Raw genomic sequence first — 18,310 nt, forward strand, 5'->3', positions numbered from 1 at the left:
GAAACAGGGTCTCATTGAGTTGCAGAGGGCTTCACTAAGTAGCTGAAGCTGTCCCTGAACCTCGATCCTCGGGTCTCAGCTTCCCGAATGCTGGGATTATGAGCAAGCACCACCACACCTGGCTTAATTAGCTTTTTTTGTTCTATTGATGGTAATTCTATTTTCCGTATCGGGGATTGAACCCTGGGGTACTGTGCGTGCTAAGGCAAGTGTTCTACCACTGAGCTACCATCCCCATCCCCAGCCTTTTTTTTTTTTTTTTTTTTTGCGGGTCTGGGGATAGAACCCCAGGGGCATCTGACCTCCAAGCTACATCCCCTACCCAATTTTTTATTCTTTATTTTTGATAAGTTGGGTCCCTCCCCTATGTGATCTCGCAGCGGAAGCCAGAAGCGGAGATATTGCGAGACTCCAGGTGCCTCGAGACTCCAAACATCGCGATGCTACAGATGTGGCGAGAGAAAACTCTCCAGACACGTGGCCCAACGGTCCCTTTCCCCTGGCCAGCTGACTCTCCGGAGGGTGCCGGGTCCGAATGAAACAGCGGTCTCTGTGTGGGGAGCCATTAAGGCCTTCCCCTAGATTGGTGTCTCTGACTCAGCTGACTGTCCTTCGCCCAGAGTCAACAAGGTTTGGCATTATGGAAAGTTCAAAGAGGTCTGAGAGAGGATCAGGTGGTGATGACACGAGGGTACTGATAGGCCTATCTGTAATGTATGTGTATTGGTCTTTATTGTATTCTGCTGGTGGTAGCACGAGAATGTTGATTGACCTGTAGCTGTGTATAAATACCTCTGGAAAAACAAACCCGGCGTCAGCGCAATAAAGACGAGTTTGACCCAGAAGTTGTGTTGGCCAGGAGTGTCCGCGCGATAGAGAATACTGACCCAGGCATAGTCGTCGACCCGTCGGAAATATTGACCCACGAACAGGGGTCGACCAATAGAGATAGTAGGCTGGCGGCTCCCCCACGTTAAGAGTTAAAAACTCTTCATCCTCACGCCTCACTTCAGAACCCCACTCTTGCCGGCTGGCTCCGGCATCTCTGATAACCCAGTTGGTGTTTTTGCCTCCCTCCTGAACCCCCTAACTCTATTTTCAACCTAACAATTTTGAAACCAGGTCTCACTGAGTTGCAAAGGGCCTCACTAAGTAGCTGGGGCTGTCTGTGAACCGCGATCCTCCGGTCTCAGCCTCCTGAATGCTGGGATTACAAGCGTGCCACGCCCGGCCCAACCCTATATTTTTTGTTTGTTTGTTTTGAGTCAGGGTCTCACCAAATTGCCCAGGCTGGCCTTGAGTATCTGGGATCACAGGCGTGTGCACCACGCGTGGCTTATCCAGAGTAATTTGGACGGCCTGGATGAGGTAGCATCCCACGCGCCGCTCATGCTGACAAGTCCCAGCACTCGTGTTCCTGACCATCAGCTCTCTGTGCTGTTTTCTTTCCTCAAAGCCAGTCTGGAGAATACCAAAGAGGGGAATGCTTGTTTTGATCTTTCCTTTTCTTTTTGGTACTGGAGATCGAACCCAAGGGCTTTCTTCCTCTGAGCTACACTGTGGTGAGCCCTTCACGGGGGTCAGAACTGAGGAATGGAGAGCGAGGAAAAAGAAGACAGTAAAGAAGGACACAGGGGACCTGAGGCTTGGGAGCACAACAGGTGTTTTTTGTAGTACTGGGGTTCCTGGAAGCCCTTCTACCTCCGGGATACACTCCCATGGGCTACACTCCCAGACCTATTTTTTAACTTTTTTATGTGGAAACAGGGTCTCTTGAGCCAGCGAGGCTGGCTTCGAACCAGCGCGATCCTCCCGTCTCCACCTCCCAAGCGCGGGGATTACAAGCGTGCGCCACCACGCCCGGCTAGTTTTCACAAATTTGACCAAAACGAAATCCACAGATCCAAGATACTCAACTAACTCCAAACAGTATTATCTCTTTTTCCTTTCTGTCTCTCTCTCACATCTCTTCCCCTCACAAAGAGATATAATAATCAAATAATTGAAACTCGGTCATAAAGAAAAAAATACAAAAAACCAGTCAGAGAGCCAGGCATGGCAACGCATGCCTGTGATACCAGTACTTGGGAGGCTGAGACAGGAGGATCACAGGCTGAAGTCCAGCTCTGTCAATTTTGTGAGATCCTGTTTAAAAATAAATAAAATAGGGCTGGGGGTGTAGCTCAGAGGTAGAATGTCCTTGGGTTCAATCATCAGCATCACACATATACACCTCCTCCCAAAAGTCAGAGAAAAAATATATACTTCAAACAAAGAAGTAAAGCCGGGCGTGGTGGCTCACGCTTGTAATCCCCGTGCTTGGGAGGCTGAGACAGGAGGATCGCGCAGGTTCGAAGCCAGTCTCAGCTACTTAGTGAGGCTCTCAGCAACTTAGTGAGACCCTGTTTCCAAATAAAATATAAAAAATGTCTGGGAGTATAGCCCGGAGGTAGAAAGCCTCTGGGTTCCACCTCCAGTACCACACACACACACACACACACACACACACACACACACAAACCCACAAACAAACAACAAAGAAGTAAAGAAAAAATTGTAGATGGGCATGGTGGTGAACACCCCAGCTACTCAGGAGGCAAGTTAGTGAGAATTTGACTCAAAACGAAAAAGGGCTGGGTGTATGACTCAGTGGTTTCCTAGCAACTGTGAGGTCCTTAGTTCAACCCACAGCACATATATCAAAATGCCGGGGTCCAGCCTAGGCCAGTCCAGGGGTCTTGAAGGATGCGTAGGGTCGGTGAAATTGAAGAATGAGAGACGCCGCTCTTAGTAGCAGGGTGAAGGCATCTCTGCCTGTGCCCTAGAATATACTTTATTTACACATGAATCTGACAAATTACAGTAAGCCACATCATACATATTTGTTTTTAGTTTTTCAAAACCACATTACACGTACATTGTTTTACATTTAGTTTTTCATTTGCCTGAATTTCACGTAGCAGGCACACCTCGAAGCCATCTGTTTTTCCTGTTTTTTATTAATTTGTGATAAATTGACCTATAAAATCTATTACTACTCTACATCACACATAATACACTTTAACTGAACTTATCCTATCCTCTATCTTAGCTACTAAATATTAGACTTACTGTATCTACTTCTAAAATTAACTGCTAATTTTATCTGCTATTTTGGCTACTAGGTATTCTATTAATTTATTTTGACCCAACCACCAAACCCCCACTAAACTTATTCTATTTTTCTAGCATACAATGCCTACACCTAATTTCCTATATTACCTATTAAATTGTTTACTAAGAGAACTCTCTTGCTTTATTGAGCAGGCACCAAGGAGGTCCCAGCCTGCCCAGCCCTCTGTAGGAATGGCGGAGTCCTGACATCAAGCCATTTTCCAGTAATATTAACTCTGTGCTTTCCATTCATCATACACTCCTGTGTAGGGAAGTGGAGGATTGGTTGGAGGTGGAAAAGTATTCTGATTAGCGCTAACACCCTGAGGGGGGTACCACACTCGAGCCCCTAACTTATAAGCAACATATGGAGGGCCTTGCACAGTAGGTATAATTTGCCTAAAGTTAACTTTTTCCTTTCATGGCTAAAACCTTAAGTGAGTCAGGTGTTGTAAGCAGAGGAGCAAAGAGCTCTTTTCTATGTAGCTGCTTGAAATTTCTCCCATAGTAATATATATATAGATATAGATATTATACACATATATATGTATGTATGTATGTGTATGTGTATGTGTGTGTATATATATATATTCCCAGCACAAATCTTAGGGCATTTTCCAGCCATATTCCCATCAATTTTCAGATTATTACAAAACAGCAATCCTTATTCTAAGAAATTTTCAAATTTCATTAATATTATCATTATTATAACTAAAATCAAGAGGGATAATGGCTTCAGTTTTGCCAGTCTTCAGCCCTGTGGAATTCTCTTCCCAGCTGCAACCCTGTCATACAGCAGGAATGGCACCGCCTCCGCCATTAAAAGGAGAAAGAGAAAAAAGTTAGGTCAGAATTCTCATAGAAAATGGTGCAAACCAGCCAGGCGTGGTGGCACACGCTTGTAATCCCAGCATTCGGGAGGCTGAGACCAGAGAATTGCGGTTCGCGGGCAGCCTCAGCTACTTAGTGAAGCCCTGTTTCTAAAATTTTAAAAAAGACTAAAAAAATAGAGCTGGAGTGTAGCTCAGAGGGACAATGCCCCTGGGTTCCATTCCCAGTACCGCAAAAAAAAAAAAAAAAAAAAAAAAAAAAAAAGCCGGGCGTGGTGGCGCACGCTTGTCATCCCAGCATTCGGGAGGCTGAGACCGGAGGATCGCGGTTCGCGGACAGCCTCAGCTACTTAGTGAGGCCCTCTGCAACTCAGTGAGACCCAGTTTCAAGATAAAGAATAAAAAATAGGGCAGGGGTGTAGCTCAGAGGTCAAATGCCCGTGGGTTCCATCCCCAGACCTGCAAAAAAAAAAAAAAAAAAAAAAAAAAGAAAAAGAAAGAAAAAAAAAGATGCAAACCAAAATAATCCACAGCATGAAATAAAAAAAGTGTTACTCTTAATTCCATCCAGTTACAAAAGAAGAAGATGTAGATGCTGGAAGCACCCTGAGGTCCGGGCCACAAGGCCCCGACCCTGGGCCGGTGGGTGGGTGCTGGCAGGGCACCCTTAGGGGACCCCCCCACCCGGAAGGACCCTGAGGTCCAGGCCGCAAGGCCCCAACCCCAGACAGGTGGGCAGGCATGCGCGGGGCACCCTTAGGCAACCCCCACCCCACACACCCGGAAAGAAAAAAATTTTTCATCGCTACTGAGTGCTTGATCCCACATCCTCCCCAAACCACACATACTCTCTTCTCTTATTAAAAAAAAAAGGGGGGGGATATTCGAGAGGGGTTAAGATGGCCATGGCGATAGCTAGAATATTGGAGATACAGACAAAAAATATCCATCTGAACTGGAACTTTTGGAAAAATTCCCCGCAAAGGAGGACTGCGGCTTCTCTACATCTTTAAGAATCCTGGACATCACCTGTAAGGAGAGAGTCTAGCGGAGACCTAGGAGGAAGGCGGTGGCAGCAGCAGTGGCCAAGATGGTGGTGGAGACTTGTGTTTGGGATAGGCAGACATCTGATCCAACCCACCCTGATCCTCTGAAGAAATTACCCCAAAGATCGAATGCTACCGTAGCACATGCTTTGGAACACTGGACATTGTGTGGTACGGGAAAAGAGCTAGGGAAAGATTTGAAATGGTGGAGACAGTCGCATTGGCAGTGGCAAGTACTCAGGGGAGGCAGAGATCTGACGTAATACACCTGGAACTTTTGAAGAAATTACCTCAGAGGTGGAATACTACCACCATGCACCTTGGGAACGTGGGACAACCTGCTGGGTGAAGAGGGGGCTTGGATGGGAGCCTGCCATAAGGCAAGGCAGGTGATGGGGCCTCTGAGGCTGGGATTGGAGCCTGCTGAGGGGTTAGGTCGGTGCCGGGGCCAGAGAGGCCGGGATCGGAGCCTGCCATGAGGCAAGGCCGGTGCTGGGGCCTCTGAGGCTGGAATTCGAGCCTGCCGAGGGGTTAGGCTGGTGCAGGAGTCAGCGAGGCCAAGATCGGAGCCAGCCGTGAGGCAAGGTCAGTGCCGGGGCCTCTAAGGTCGGGATCGGAGCCAGCAGATGCGTTAGGCCAGTGCCGGAGCCAGCGAGGCCGGGATCGGAGCCTGCTGTGAAGCAAGGCCGGTGCTGGGGCCTCCGAGGCCTGGATAGGAGCCTGCTGAGGGGTTAGACTGGTGCTGAGGCCAGCAAGGCCGGGATTGGAGCCTGCCTTGAGGTATGGCCAGTGCTGGGGCCTCCGAGGCTGGGATCGGAGCCTGCCGAGGGGTGAGGTCAGTGCCAGGGCCAAGGAGGCCAGGATCGGAGCCTGCCATGAGGCAAGGCCGCTACTGAGGCCTTTGAAGCAGGGATTGGCACCAGCCGAGGGGTTAGGCCAGCAAGGTTGGGATTGGAGCCTGCCGTGAGGCAAGACCGGTGCTGGGACCTCCGAGGCTGGGATCAGACTCTGCCGAGGGGTAAATCCGGTGCTGGGGCCAGTGAGGCCGGGATCAGAAACTTCTGTGAGGCAAGAACGGAGCTGGGACTTGTGAGACCAGGATAGGAGCCTGCCGAGCGGTTAGGCTGGTGCCAGGGTCAGCGAGGCCGGGATTGGAGCCTGTCGTGAGGCTAGGCTGGTGCTGGGACCTCTGAGGCCGGGAGCGGAGCCAGCTGAGGGATTAGTTCGTTGCGGGGGTCAGCGAGGCCAGAAGGTAGAAGGCCCCTTGCCTCCCATGAGGCAAGGACAGTGCTGGAGCCAGAGAGGTCGGGATCAGAGTCCCCTGGGTGGCCAGGCCACTACTGGGGTCGTCAAGAGTGGGATCGGAACTTGCAATGCGGCATGCACAGAGAAATAGCTCAGAAAATAAAATCCAGATGCTTACCCTAATTAGCAAGAACTAGGAGGAAAGGGGTAACAGGAAGAGGTCGAGTAGTAGCAAAGGCCCTTTTGAGAAGCAATTAAGGTGATCAATCAGAGGGGAGGGGATGGGGGAGGATGGAATCTCTTTAAAACTCATGAGGTGCATAAACAAATATATCAAAGACAATCACCAATTAAGCATGGGATTGAGGGAGGAGGAGGGAATGGGATGGGGATTGGATGAGGGCTTATTGGATGATGTGTGCTTGTATATCCTCTCAAGTCTTGTACTCCAAAGTGATGTATGATTACAAAAATAATAATAATTAAAAAAATATATATATATATGAATGAAGCTGGGCTAGGCTATGAGTAGTCATTACTACTCCTGTGAGTCAGTAAAGAATGAAGTAATGTCAATGTTGAATTGGTTATTTTGATACATGATAAAAACAATCTTTCAGGTAGCCAGGCATGGCAGCACACACTTGTAATCACATCATTCCAGAGGCTGAGACAGGAGGATCATGGTTTGTGGCCAGCCTCAGCTACTTAGTGAGGCTCTTTGCAACTCAGTGAGACCCTGTTTCAAAATAAAGAACAGAAAAATGGAGCTAGGGGTGTAGCTTGGAGGAAGAATGCCCCTGGGTTCCAGCCCCATTACTGAAAAAAAAATAATAATGGTAACAATAATAATCATCTTTGAGGTTAAATAGTAGTCCTGTTAACTGGAAGATCACAGGATGTAGCCAACGTATTTTTCAGGACAGATAATTTCTGCTGTGGGGCAAATAGGTTAAAATTGTATGGCTGCTGTGCGTGGTGGCGCACGCTTGTAATCCCCGTGCTTGGGAGGTGGAAACAGGAGGATCACGCAGGTTTGAAGCCAGCCTTGCTGGTTTAAGAGACCTTGTTTCCAAATAAAAAATATAGCCAGGCTTGGTGGTACACGCTTGTAATCCCAGCACTTGGGAGGCTGAGACCGGAGGATTGCGGTTCGTGGACAGCCTCAGCTACTTAGTGAGGCCTTTTGCAACTCAGTGAGACCCGGTTTCAAAATAAAAATAATAAAAAAATAGGGCAGAGGGTGTAGCTCAGAAGTATAATGCCCCTGGGTTCCATCCACAGACCCGCAAAAAAAAAAAAAAGTATATATATGTTTCAGAGTGTAGCCTGGAGGTAGAAGGCCCCTGGATTTCATTCCCAGCACCTCAAAAAATAAAATAAAATAAAAAATACTTAAATGGCTAAGTTTACTTGGTGCAGTTAAGAATAAACTTGTCAATTTTAACATTGCTGTTACATCTGAAATAAACTTATGTGATGCTCTGGTAAAAAAAAAAAAGTGTTACTCTAGAATCCTACATCAATTCTAATTCCAATAAAAATATTTGTCCAAAGAAATGTAAATGAGAACATTTCCCAACAAACAGCTGGAAGAGCATTCATTACTAGCATATACATGCTTATATATTATTATATAATGCATAATGTATGTTCATATATACACAGAAATCATATATGGCCTTCAGGTAAAAGGAAAATGATACTATAGAGAAGTTTGGCTAAATACCAAGGAACAAGAACAATTAAAATGGTTACTATGTGGATAAATATAAAAATATATTTATTTATTTATTTATTTATTTATTTATTTATTTATTTACTTTTTTTATTTTTTGGTGGTACTGGGGTTCCTGGAAACCCTTCTACCTCCGGGCTACATTCCCAGACCTATTTTATACTTTTATTTGGAAACAGGGTTTCTTAAGCCAGTGAGGCTGGCTTCGAACCTGCGTGATCCTCCTGTCTCCACCTCCCAAGCGCAGGGATTACAAGCGTGCGCCACCACGCCCGGCTAAAAATTAATTTTTATTTCATTAAAAAATCTCTTTAAAACTTGATGGTTAGCCAGACATGATGCACATGCCTATAATCTCAGTACTTAGGAAGCTGGGACAGGGAGGATCAGAGGTTTGAGGCCAGCCTCAGGTACTTAGCAAGATACTGTTTCAAAAAAAAGTAGGAGTAGGGGTATATAGTTCAGGGGTAAAATGCCCTTGAGTTCCATTTAGCAGCATAAAACTAAAACAAAAAGAACCAAAGTTAATAGTTTAAAATAACAACCGCTGGGCGTGGTGGCGCACACTTGTAATCCCCGCACTTGGAAAGCAGAGACAGGAGGATTGCACAGGTTTGAAGCCAGCCTCTCTGGCTTAAGAGACTCTGTTTCTAAATAAATAAAAAAAGTATAAAATAGGTCTGGGAGTGTAGCCTGGAGGTAGAAGGGTTTCCAGGAACCCCAGTACCACCAAAAAATAAAATTAAATTAAAAAATAAAATAAAATAACAACAACTGCCGGGCATGGTGGCACACACTTGGTAGCGCACACTTGTAATCTCCACGCTTGGGAGGCTGAGACAGGAGGACCGCACAGGTTCAAAGCCAGCCTCAGCTACTTAGTGAGGCTCTCAGTAACTTAGCGAGACCCTGTTTCCAAATAAAATATAAAATAGGTCTGGGAGTATATCCCAGAGGTAGAAAGCCTCTGGGTTCTACCCCCAGTACCACCAAAAAATAATAAATAAATAAATTTAATTAAATAACAACCTATTAGCCGGCCGTGGTGGCACACATTTGTAATCCCAGCATTTGGGAGGCTGAGACAGGGGGATCACAGTTCATGGACAGCTGAGCTACTTAGTGAGGCCCTTTGCAATTTAGTGAGACCCCGTTTCAAAATAAAGAATAAAAAATGGGCTGGGAGTGCCACTCAGAGGTAGAATACCCCTGGGTTCCATCCCCAGTACCGCAAAAAAAAATGAAAACAACCTATCATGAGACTGATAAAAAAATATATTATGGACTTGAATTCTGGGCTTATCAAAACTGTATTAAAGTAAGTACACAGACTGGGGGTGGTGGCACATGCCTGTAATCCCAGTATTTGGGAAGCTGAGACAGAAGGATTTCATGTCTCAGACCAGCCTCAGCAACTTAGCAAGGCCCTTTAAAAATTTAGCAAGGCCCTCAGCAACTTAGCAAGACTCTGTTTCATAACAAAATAGGGCTGGGGGTATAGCTTGGGGGTAAACGACTCCTAAGTAACACACACACACACGCACGCACGCACACACTACACAGAAACAAGGTTGTATATGAACTATTATTCATATTAGTAACAACGACGAACCCGATTTCCTCACCTTCCTTCCCAAACGTTTCTTTCGAACCTTAAGAAAGAGTCCAGAAGCCAGAGGTGAGGTAAAGACACTATTTCTGGAGAGGAGGGAGGGCCAAATGACACAGTAGCTCCTTGCTCTGTAAGTGGGGCGGGGGTGTGTCTGGTTACAGTGTTTGGATCGATCTCCGGCACGCAGCTCAGACCAGCCCTGTTGCAGTGGCGGGGCTCAGCCACTCCTTGTAGCTCTGTCCGCTTGGGAGCCCCCGATCCTGTAGGGGAATCGTGAGTTCTGCGATGAGAAACTGGAGCTGTGGGAGGTTTGCTCTGTGATGAAAGACAGGAAAAGCCACCCAGGGATCTGGGGCCTGCAAATCTTGACACCTTGACAAGAGTCCACTCACCTGGTGTAGTAGATCCAGGTGAGGCCATAGGTCAAAAGGAAGCCAGTCCCCATGAGAGTCCCCCTGAGCAGCATGAGGACCAGGGTCCAGGAGTACTGCTGTTCCCCAGGGACTTGGGGGCAGACACAGCAGGTACCTGGGGGAGGAAAAGATAGAGGGGGCCAGACACGTGAGTTCCCTGGGTCCATACCTCGGCCCTGCCCGTGACCCCATCTCTTAAGGCAGGTGTCCTACTCATACTCACCCTGTACAGTCAGGTTCAGGGAGATGCTGGAGGTGCCCAGTGGGTGCTGAGCCCAACAGGTGAATTCTCCTTCATCCTTTGCAAGCACCTGAGGCAGCTCTAGGACCCCAGGGTCCAAGGACTGAGAGGTGCTGAGTGTAAGGCCTCCCTGGGTCCAGCTCATCCTGGCCGGGGGGTTGCTGTCTGCATCACAGACCAGGCGCAGGGACTGGCCCTCCTGAACGCGCAGTAAGGTGGCCTTGTCCAGGACCTCTGAGACCAAAGAGACCGAGAGAGTCAGAAGGTCAGGGCTGAGAAGCCCTTCTCTCCCTCTGTGTTCTCCCGGATGCGGGAACAGAAGACAGTCTCTCTGATGAAACATTGCGAGGGAGGGCAGTCAGGGGGGGAAGATCCACGGGGCAGGGAGGGGCAAAATGAGGCGGGGTGAAGATCCTGAGACAGAAGGATGGGAATATGAAGAGGTAGAGCCAGGCATGTTGGTGCACACTTGCAATCCCAGCATTTGGGAGGTTGAGACAGGAGGATCTTGGTTCGCAGACAGCCTCAGCTACTTAGTGAGACTCTGCAACTCAGTGAGACCCTGTTTCAAAATGAAGAATAAAAAATAGTTCTGGGGGTGTAGCTTGGAAGTAGAATGCCCCTGGGTTCCATCCCCAATGCTACAAAAACAAAATCAAGAAGAAGAGATAGGCATATCAAGACATCAAGACACAGGTGAGAACATCCCAGGACCAGGATCCACGGGCAGCTTCTGAGTAGGGAAGGAGCAGGGTCACATCTGAGTTAGAGAGTGATCTCCTTGGGGCCCAAGTCACGGCCAGGGAGAGAGGCAAGGCACGGGGCTGGCAGGAGGCCAGTGCAGGACCGGGTGGGAGAGACTGGAGGACCGGGGAGGGGCCGTGACCAAGTGAATGGAGAAATCTATTCACTATGAATCTATGAATTTACTTGAGACATTTTCCAGAAGTCAACTTTGAAAACTCACTGATTCTCAGTAAGTGTGTTGACAGACGGTACTCAGGTGGGAGGGGCTCCCCCAAAGGAGAGTGTGTGTGCTCAGGACAGGCTGGACTGCATATAGGGAGGGAGGGAGGGAGAGAGGGGGGGGGCTGGGGACCGAGTCCACAGACAGTCTATCTCTGAGCTATACCTCCAGCCCTTTTTATCTTTTTTGTTTTGAAAAGCAGGGTCTTTCTAGGTTGCTGAAAATCTCACTGTTTTGGGAGGCTGTCCTTGAACCTGTGAGCCTCTTGTCTCAGCCTCCCTAGTACTGGGATTACAGGTCTAGGCCGTCATGCCTGGTCTGCATGGAGATTTAGGAGGCCTTTTGAGCAGGGGCAAGCTTAATTGCAAGGTCACGCACACAGAAGCCAGAGGCCTGGAGCCAGCTGTGGGAACTCACATATTCAGGCTTCTTTCCCTGGAAGGCCGAGGTGGCCAGGTCAGAGAAGCGGCAGGGAATCTGAGAAGAGGAAGCCGTGGGAAGCGAGAGGAGAGAGAGAGAGGTTCCGCACATCTGGAGGCCACCAGATGTGAGAATGGATGGTCGTCCAGGAATGCGCGGTGGTCCTAGAAAGTGTCCCGCTAAGAAATCAGGGTCTCGCCCTCCCATACACACAGCCTCTCATACCTGTGCTGTTGCCCTGGAAGACGCGGATGGATAGGTTCTGTGGAGCATCTGGAATAGAAACCAATACCTGGCCACCTGGGCGAGTTGATACGCATCGGGAGCCAGCTGGCGGGGGCGGGAGGGTCTCCCCCTGACCCATCCATCCCCGGGAAGAGTCCTTCCCTCCCCTGACTCCCTGTTCCCAGGGACCCGGGCATCCTGGCCCGGCACTCACAGGACACGGTCAGCCGCACGGTTCTCTCCACAGTCACGTTAGCAGCTCCTGGGAAGGTCACTCGACACGTGACGCTGGTGCCGTGGTGGTGTGGCCGGGGCGTGAGGGTGAGCACCGGGGAGTGGGGAGTCTCGGGACCCGGTGGAGAATCCAGGATTGCCCCCATCCAGGAGAAGACAGGGGGTGTCCCCCTTCTGCAGGCCCAGGGCACTAAACAGGCTATGTAAACAGTGCGGCCAGATTCCAGGATCGGCGGGATGAGGATGTCAGGGGTCTTTGTTAAAGCTTAGAAGGAAACAGAGAGACAAGCCTGGTGAGGATCCTAAAATGTAACCAGGACAGCAGCCTCTGCCTCAGAGCAGCCACCCCCAAACAAACCCAACATGAGGGCCCCCGGCTCAGCCCAAAATGAAGGGGCAAGGGAATACACCCCAGCCCTGCCCTGCTCTGCCCTGGGGCCCTGGGCCACATCCATCTGACCTCTCTCCTTACCTTTCACATGAACAGAAAGCTGGTCCAATCGGTAACTGCAAGTCCCATGAACCCGAAAAAAGTATGAACCGCTGTCGCCCCTCTGTGCGTCTCTGATGTCCAGGGAGCAGTCATTGTTCTTTGGGTCCCCAAGGAGCTGGAATCGACCCTTGGTCTCTTCCTGCACTGTTTGGCCTGGTTTGCTCGTGGCCACTGGAGAGTCACAGTTTATATTGGCGCCTTCATGGAACCAAGAGCCAAAGACAGAGCTGGTCCTGTTGTGAAAGGAGGGCCGGAGGATCCTACAGGGCACGAAGACACACAGGCCCTCCTGCAGCGTCACCGACTCCGGCACCTCCAGCCTGTGCCTTGCACACTGAACCAAGCACCCTGTGGGGAAATTAGCGTCAGCTCTGCAGGACCGCGGCCCCTCCCCACGAACACTCACCTGCACACAGCAGAGGCAGCAGTAGGGGCTGCAGCATCTCTCAGCCAGTGGCTCCTGGGCTCCTGCACTGAGCGGAGAAGGAGGAGGCAGAGAGGGGAAGCGCATCTGTGGGCTGCGACCCATGGGCCTGGGCGTCACAGCCCTGGGAGGAAGCCCCACAGGAAGCTCTGGAATGAGATCAGAGGCCCACGTGACCACAGGAGGGAACTTCACACCCACATGCTACAGAGCTGTCCAGGCCCCTGGGGCAGCGGATTGTGCTTTTCAGATGTGGTCCACTGGGCACCACACGCAGCAAGAAGGGCTGGCCCGCAGCTCCTGACCTGAGGCCGGTGGACGCTCCCTCCTCAACTCCGTCCACTCCAGGCAATTAGATACTTGCTTCTAGATTCTTTTGGAGGTTTAGCTTTGACAGGGATGGGACTCAGGAGGGGCTGGCAGAGGAGTCATGAGGTGGACACTGTGGTGGAGGGTTCCCTGGGGTGAGTGAGGGGGTACTGAATGAATGAATGAATGAATGAATGAATGCAAAGACCACCTAGCACCTGCACCCTGCTGGGGAGTGGAGTCAGAGGGGAAGTGATGACAGTCATTGTCCCTGTCCTTGAGAAGTTCTCTAAGCATGGGGAGGGAGAGGCCCCAGGCCCTTCCTGCACCTGCAGGTCAGAGATGTGATGCAGGGGACTCTGTGCAGTAAGAAGATAGTCTTCATGGGTAGAGTGGGTAGGACCAGGATAGGCCGGGGGTCAGGAGGACGGGGCCCGTGTGGTCCTGGGCTTCCTCACCTACTTCACCCCTTTCCCCAGGCATTCCTGGTGGGGCCTAGTGAGAGCAGACCCCGATGTCTGGCATGTGCGGCTGCAGCAGATCTTGGGGGCCCCAGCTTTGCAGTGAGGTGAATCTGAACCCTCTCCTCCAAGCCTGGGCTTCCTTATCTGTCACCTGGATGGAGGGGTCACAATTCCCATCCTCTTCCTGAGGGAGAACCCACGTGAGGGCGGAGGCCAAGGTCCGCTGCAGACTCAGGGTGGCTGTCCTGCTGTGTGTCCCGCGCAGGCCCCGAGCGGCCATATGATCTTCCCTGCCCACTGAGTGGTCATTGTGCGTCCTCAGTCGGAAGCCCCTGGGCCTCCTCATCTGAGGCCTCACAGACAGGGAGCCAGGGGCACAGACTAGAAGCCGGGTGGCTGCTGGCCTACATCTGGCTCTCTAGTGCCCACTAGCTGCTGGAGAAGGCACGTGGCCACTCTGTGCATCCATGGAGGCCTGGGGTCACAGCATCATAGGCTGGATTATGTGCATTTCAAGTTCATATGTATGGAAAATCCCATACCTGACCTCATGTGATGGGTCCACAAAAAAACGGAGCCATGCTCAAAATATCATATAACATTATCTTCAAGCCTGGCATAGTGGCACACACTTGTAATCCCAGTACTTGGGAGGCTGAGACAGGAGGATCGTGGTTCGCAGCCAGCCTCAGCTACTTAGTGAGACCTTCCGCAACTCAGTGAGACCCTGTTTCAGAATAAAGAATAAAAAATAGGGCTGGGGATGTAGGTCAGAGGTAGAATGCCCCTGGATTCAATCTCTAGTACCACAAAAAGGAAGGGAATGAGGGGCAGAGGGAGGAAGGTAGGAGGGAGGGTGGGAAGGATGGAGGGAAGGAGAAAGAGAAAGGAGGATGAACAGCTAATCCATACAATTATTTAGTCCATGGAGAAGAGCAGGAGAAGTAAAGTCATCTCAGTAGTCATCTCAGGCAGCTGTAGATGCAGTTTAGACAGTTGTGAAAATAACAAAGAGAAGTTGGATTTGAGCAGAGTGGACCCAGATCTTAGAGGGGCGAGCACGGAAACAGGAATATGAGTGCTGGGGATGTGAGTGTGGGGGAGAGAGAGGGATCTAAACCGGAGAATGAGAGGTAGAAAAATGAGCATGTATCGGAGCGCTGTGGCGCACGCTTGTAATCCCCGCGTTTGGGAGGCGGAGACAGGAGGATCGCGCAGGCTCGAAGCCAGCCGCGCTGGTTTAACAGACCCTGTTTCCAAATAAAAATATAAAAAGTAGGTCTGGGAGTGTAGCCCAGAGGTAGAAGGGCTTCCAGGAACCCCAGTACCACCAAAAAAGAAAAAAAAAGAAAGAAAAAAGAAAGAAAGAAAGATGAGCATGTTATTAAAGATGGGGGTGGGGGAGACCAGGTGTGGTGGCGCACGCTTGTAATCCCAGCATTCGGGAGGCTGAGACAGGATCATGGTTCATGGACAGCCTCAGCTACTTAGTGAGGCCCTTTGCAACTCAGCGAGACTCTGTTTCAAAATAAAGAATAAAAAATAGAGCCGGGCGTGGTGGCGCACGCTTGTAATCCCCGCGCTTGGGAGGAGACAGGAGGATGGCGCAGGTTCGAAACCAGCTGCGCTGGCTTAAGAAACCCTGTTTCCAAAAATAAAAAAGTATAAAAAATAGGTCTGGGAGTGTAGCCCGGAGGTAGAAGGGCTTCCAGGAACCCCAGTACCACCAAAAATAAAATAAAATAAAATAGGTCTAGGAGTGTAGCCCGGAGGTAGAAGGGTTTCCAGGAACCCCAGTGCAAAAAAAGAATAAAAAATAGAGCTGAGGGTGTAGCTCGCAGGTAGAATACCTCTGGGTTCCATCCTAGTACCGCAAAAATAAAAAAATAAAAAATAAAATAAAATAAAAATAAAGGTCAGGGGGCGCTGGGTATCTGCCCCCTTGTCCATGCTCTCAGCGGGGGACAGTGAGTCCAGGTCAGTTACTTCCTGAGTCTGTCCTCAAGATGAAGAACAGCGCCTGCTCACTTGTCAAGCAAGTGAGGTTTTGCTTTTTTATTTTTATTTTCTTTTTGTGGTACTGGGGATTGAACCAGGGGGATTCTACTTCTGAGCTATACTCTCAAGTCCGTTTTCATTTTTTACGTTGAAACAGGGTTTTGCTAAGTTGTGGAGGCTGGTCTTGAACCTGCGATCCTCTTGTCTCAGCCTCCCAAGTCCTGGGAGTACAGGTGTGCGTCACCACGCCTGGCTTTTATATTTTATTTTGAAACAGGATCTCGCTAAATCGCGGAGGGGCCTCACTAAACTGTTGAGGCTGGCCTTGAACCTGGGATCGCAGGTGAGGTTTTCTAATTAAGTTGGATGACTGGCTCACTAATTTTCACTCTTTTCTTTCACTCATTTTCTTTATTGATGATATTGTGATACTGGGGATTGAACCCAGGGTCATTTTACCTCCAAGCTACACCCACAGTCCCCCTCTCCCCTCCTTTTTTGCAATACTGGGGATGGAACTCAGGGACACTCTGTCTCCGAGCTACACCCTCAGCCCTATTTTTTATTCTTTATTTTGAAACCGGGTCTCACTAGGTTGCAAAGAGCCTCACTGAGTAACTGAGGCTGTTCTTGAACCTCGATCCTCTGGTTTCAACCTCCCAAATGCTGGGATTACAAGCGTGCGCCACCAAGCCTGGAATCCCCCCCCCCCTTTTTAAATGAAGTCTTGCTAAATTGATGATGCTGGCCTCAAACCTGTGATCCTCCTGTCTCAGCCTCCCAAGTACTGGGATTACAGGTGGGTACTACAATACCCCAGCCGAAGTGTACTTTAATATCAGATTATATATTGTTGGCCAAGGAAACTTGTTTGAGGACAGTGCCTTAATAGATGGTATTGGAGGACACTCTGGGGAAGTGATTAACTGCTTAGGCCCCTAAGTAGTCAAATTGGGCTGAGAGTGTAGCTTGGAGGTAGAATGCCCCTGGGTTCAATTCCCAGAACTGCAAAAAAAAAAGTGTATCCCCACAAATACAATATGAGATAGGCATTTTATGGGTAGGATAATTATGTATCATGAAAAACCATGAGAATATTGCCGTATGTGTAATTTCCCTGTTGGTCAAGGTGAGTAATTCACAGTGAGCCGGGGCGTGTTGTTACAGATGTGGTTGTCCTTTGAGGACGTGGCTATGGTCTTCACCGGGGAGGAGTGGCAGCCCCTGGACCCTGCCCAGAGACGCCTGTACCAGGATGTGATGCTGGAGACCTATAGCCACCTCTTCTCAGTGGGTGAGCACAGCTGACCGGGGAGCCTCCAATGGGCTTCGGGGAGATTTTCTTTCTCCCCTTTGTAGAACACAGTGGGCTATCAGAAAACTCATCATGGTTTTCTCCTTGGTTTCCCCTTATTTTTCTTTGGGCACCTCAATGTATCACTTTGTGCCCAGTGGAAAACGCGGCTTTCTGATGGAAAGCCAATGCAAAGCCTCAGTGGATGGCCTCTGAAACCCAGGAAGCTACACATCAACCCAGTATTCTTCTGAAAACAGGGTACCCCATTCAGAGTCCCGAAGTCGTCTTCAGGATGGGGAAAGGAAAGAAGCCACAGATGGTGGAGGCTGCGCGGCCACACCGGAGGTGTCAGGGTAAGTGTTGCCCAGGTAGAAACGGAAGCCTCTGGGTGGCCGTTGAAAGGCCAGACCACGAAGGGGAGACCCTCACTCAAGTCTCGGGATAGGCGACACCCAAAAAATTCACACGAGAGACTTTCCTTGATGCAAAAGCAGGAGGTTTATTATCAATGGGCCAGTGCACTGAGGCCGTCTCGTAACTCACGCAGGAGCTAAGTAGATTGGCCTCGAGCGACTGGGACTAAGGGTATTTATAGGGAAAAGACCACTAGTTAGGGGGGTCTTGGCCAGATTACATGCGTTTACAGAAAATTACAGAATCATTTGAAAAGTACATTCTGTAGTCAAGTGTTAGATAAGATACCAGATGTAGTCAGCAGGTTCCCGGCACAGGGCGCGCTGACCCGGTCAGCATAGATGAGATGCTAGGTGGGTTCCTGGAACAGGGTGGGCTTATTGCATATTTCTCATTCTCAAGCCAATACTTCTTAAACTGCAGCAAATATATATATATTTTTTAACTATTGGCTGGTTGCTAGGGACTTATAATTTTTCTTTTAAAATAGAGCCTTTCACCGTGACCTGCCGGCCTCACTTGCCCTTTCCTCCCGTGTGGACACTTCAGTTGCTTTCAACTGCCAGCTTTACAGCTAACGCCACAGTAGATTATGGTATAAACCCAGAGTAGGGGCCAGTGTAAGGCTTTCTCAAGGGTGCACACTGGAGTGGGTTTGCCTGATCATAGGATAAGTGTGTCGCCTTTCTGGGGGACTGCACCAGGGCACACTCCTGTGTGCAAATGCACAAGCCCTGACATTTGAACAACTTGTCGACACTTGACAGAAACCAGATTGGTTAATATA

General features: G+C 49.4%; 1 protein-coding gene across 1 annotated transcript; it reads right to left on the bottom strand.

Annotated features, from left to right (window-relative positions):
* Positions 1 to 10,012: 10,012 nt before the first annotated feature.
* On the bottom strand, positions 10,013 to 13,146 carry LOC308268580 (sialic acid-binding Ig-like lectin 13; the record flags this gene model as incomplete). Its single annotated transcript, XM_080703699.1, has 6 exons — positions 10,013 to 10,152; positions 10,261 to 10,512; positions 11,891 to 11,965; positions 12,105 to 12,389; positions 12,597 to 12,951; positions 13,024 to 13,146. The coding sequence occupies 6 exons, from the start codon at positions 13,144 to 13,146 to the stop codon at positions 10,013 to 10,015; spliced, it is 1,230 nt and encodes a 409-aa protein (XP_080559825.1).
* Between the last annotated feature and the right edge of the window lie 5,164 nt (positions 13,147 to 18,310).

Source organism: Muscardinus avellanarius (genome assembly GCF_963383645.1).
Source record: "Muscardinus avellanarius genome assembly, chromosome: 10".
Taxonomy (NCBI): Eukaryota; Metazoa; Chordata; class Mammalia; order Rodentia; family Gliridae; genus Muscardinus; species Muscardinus avellanarius.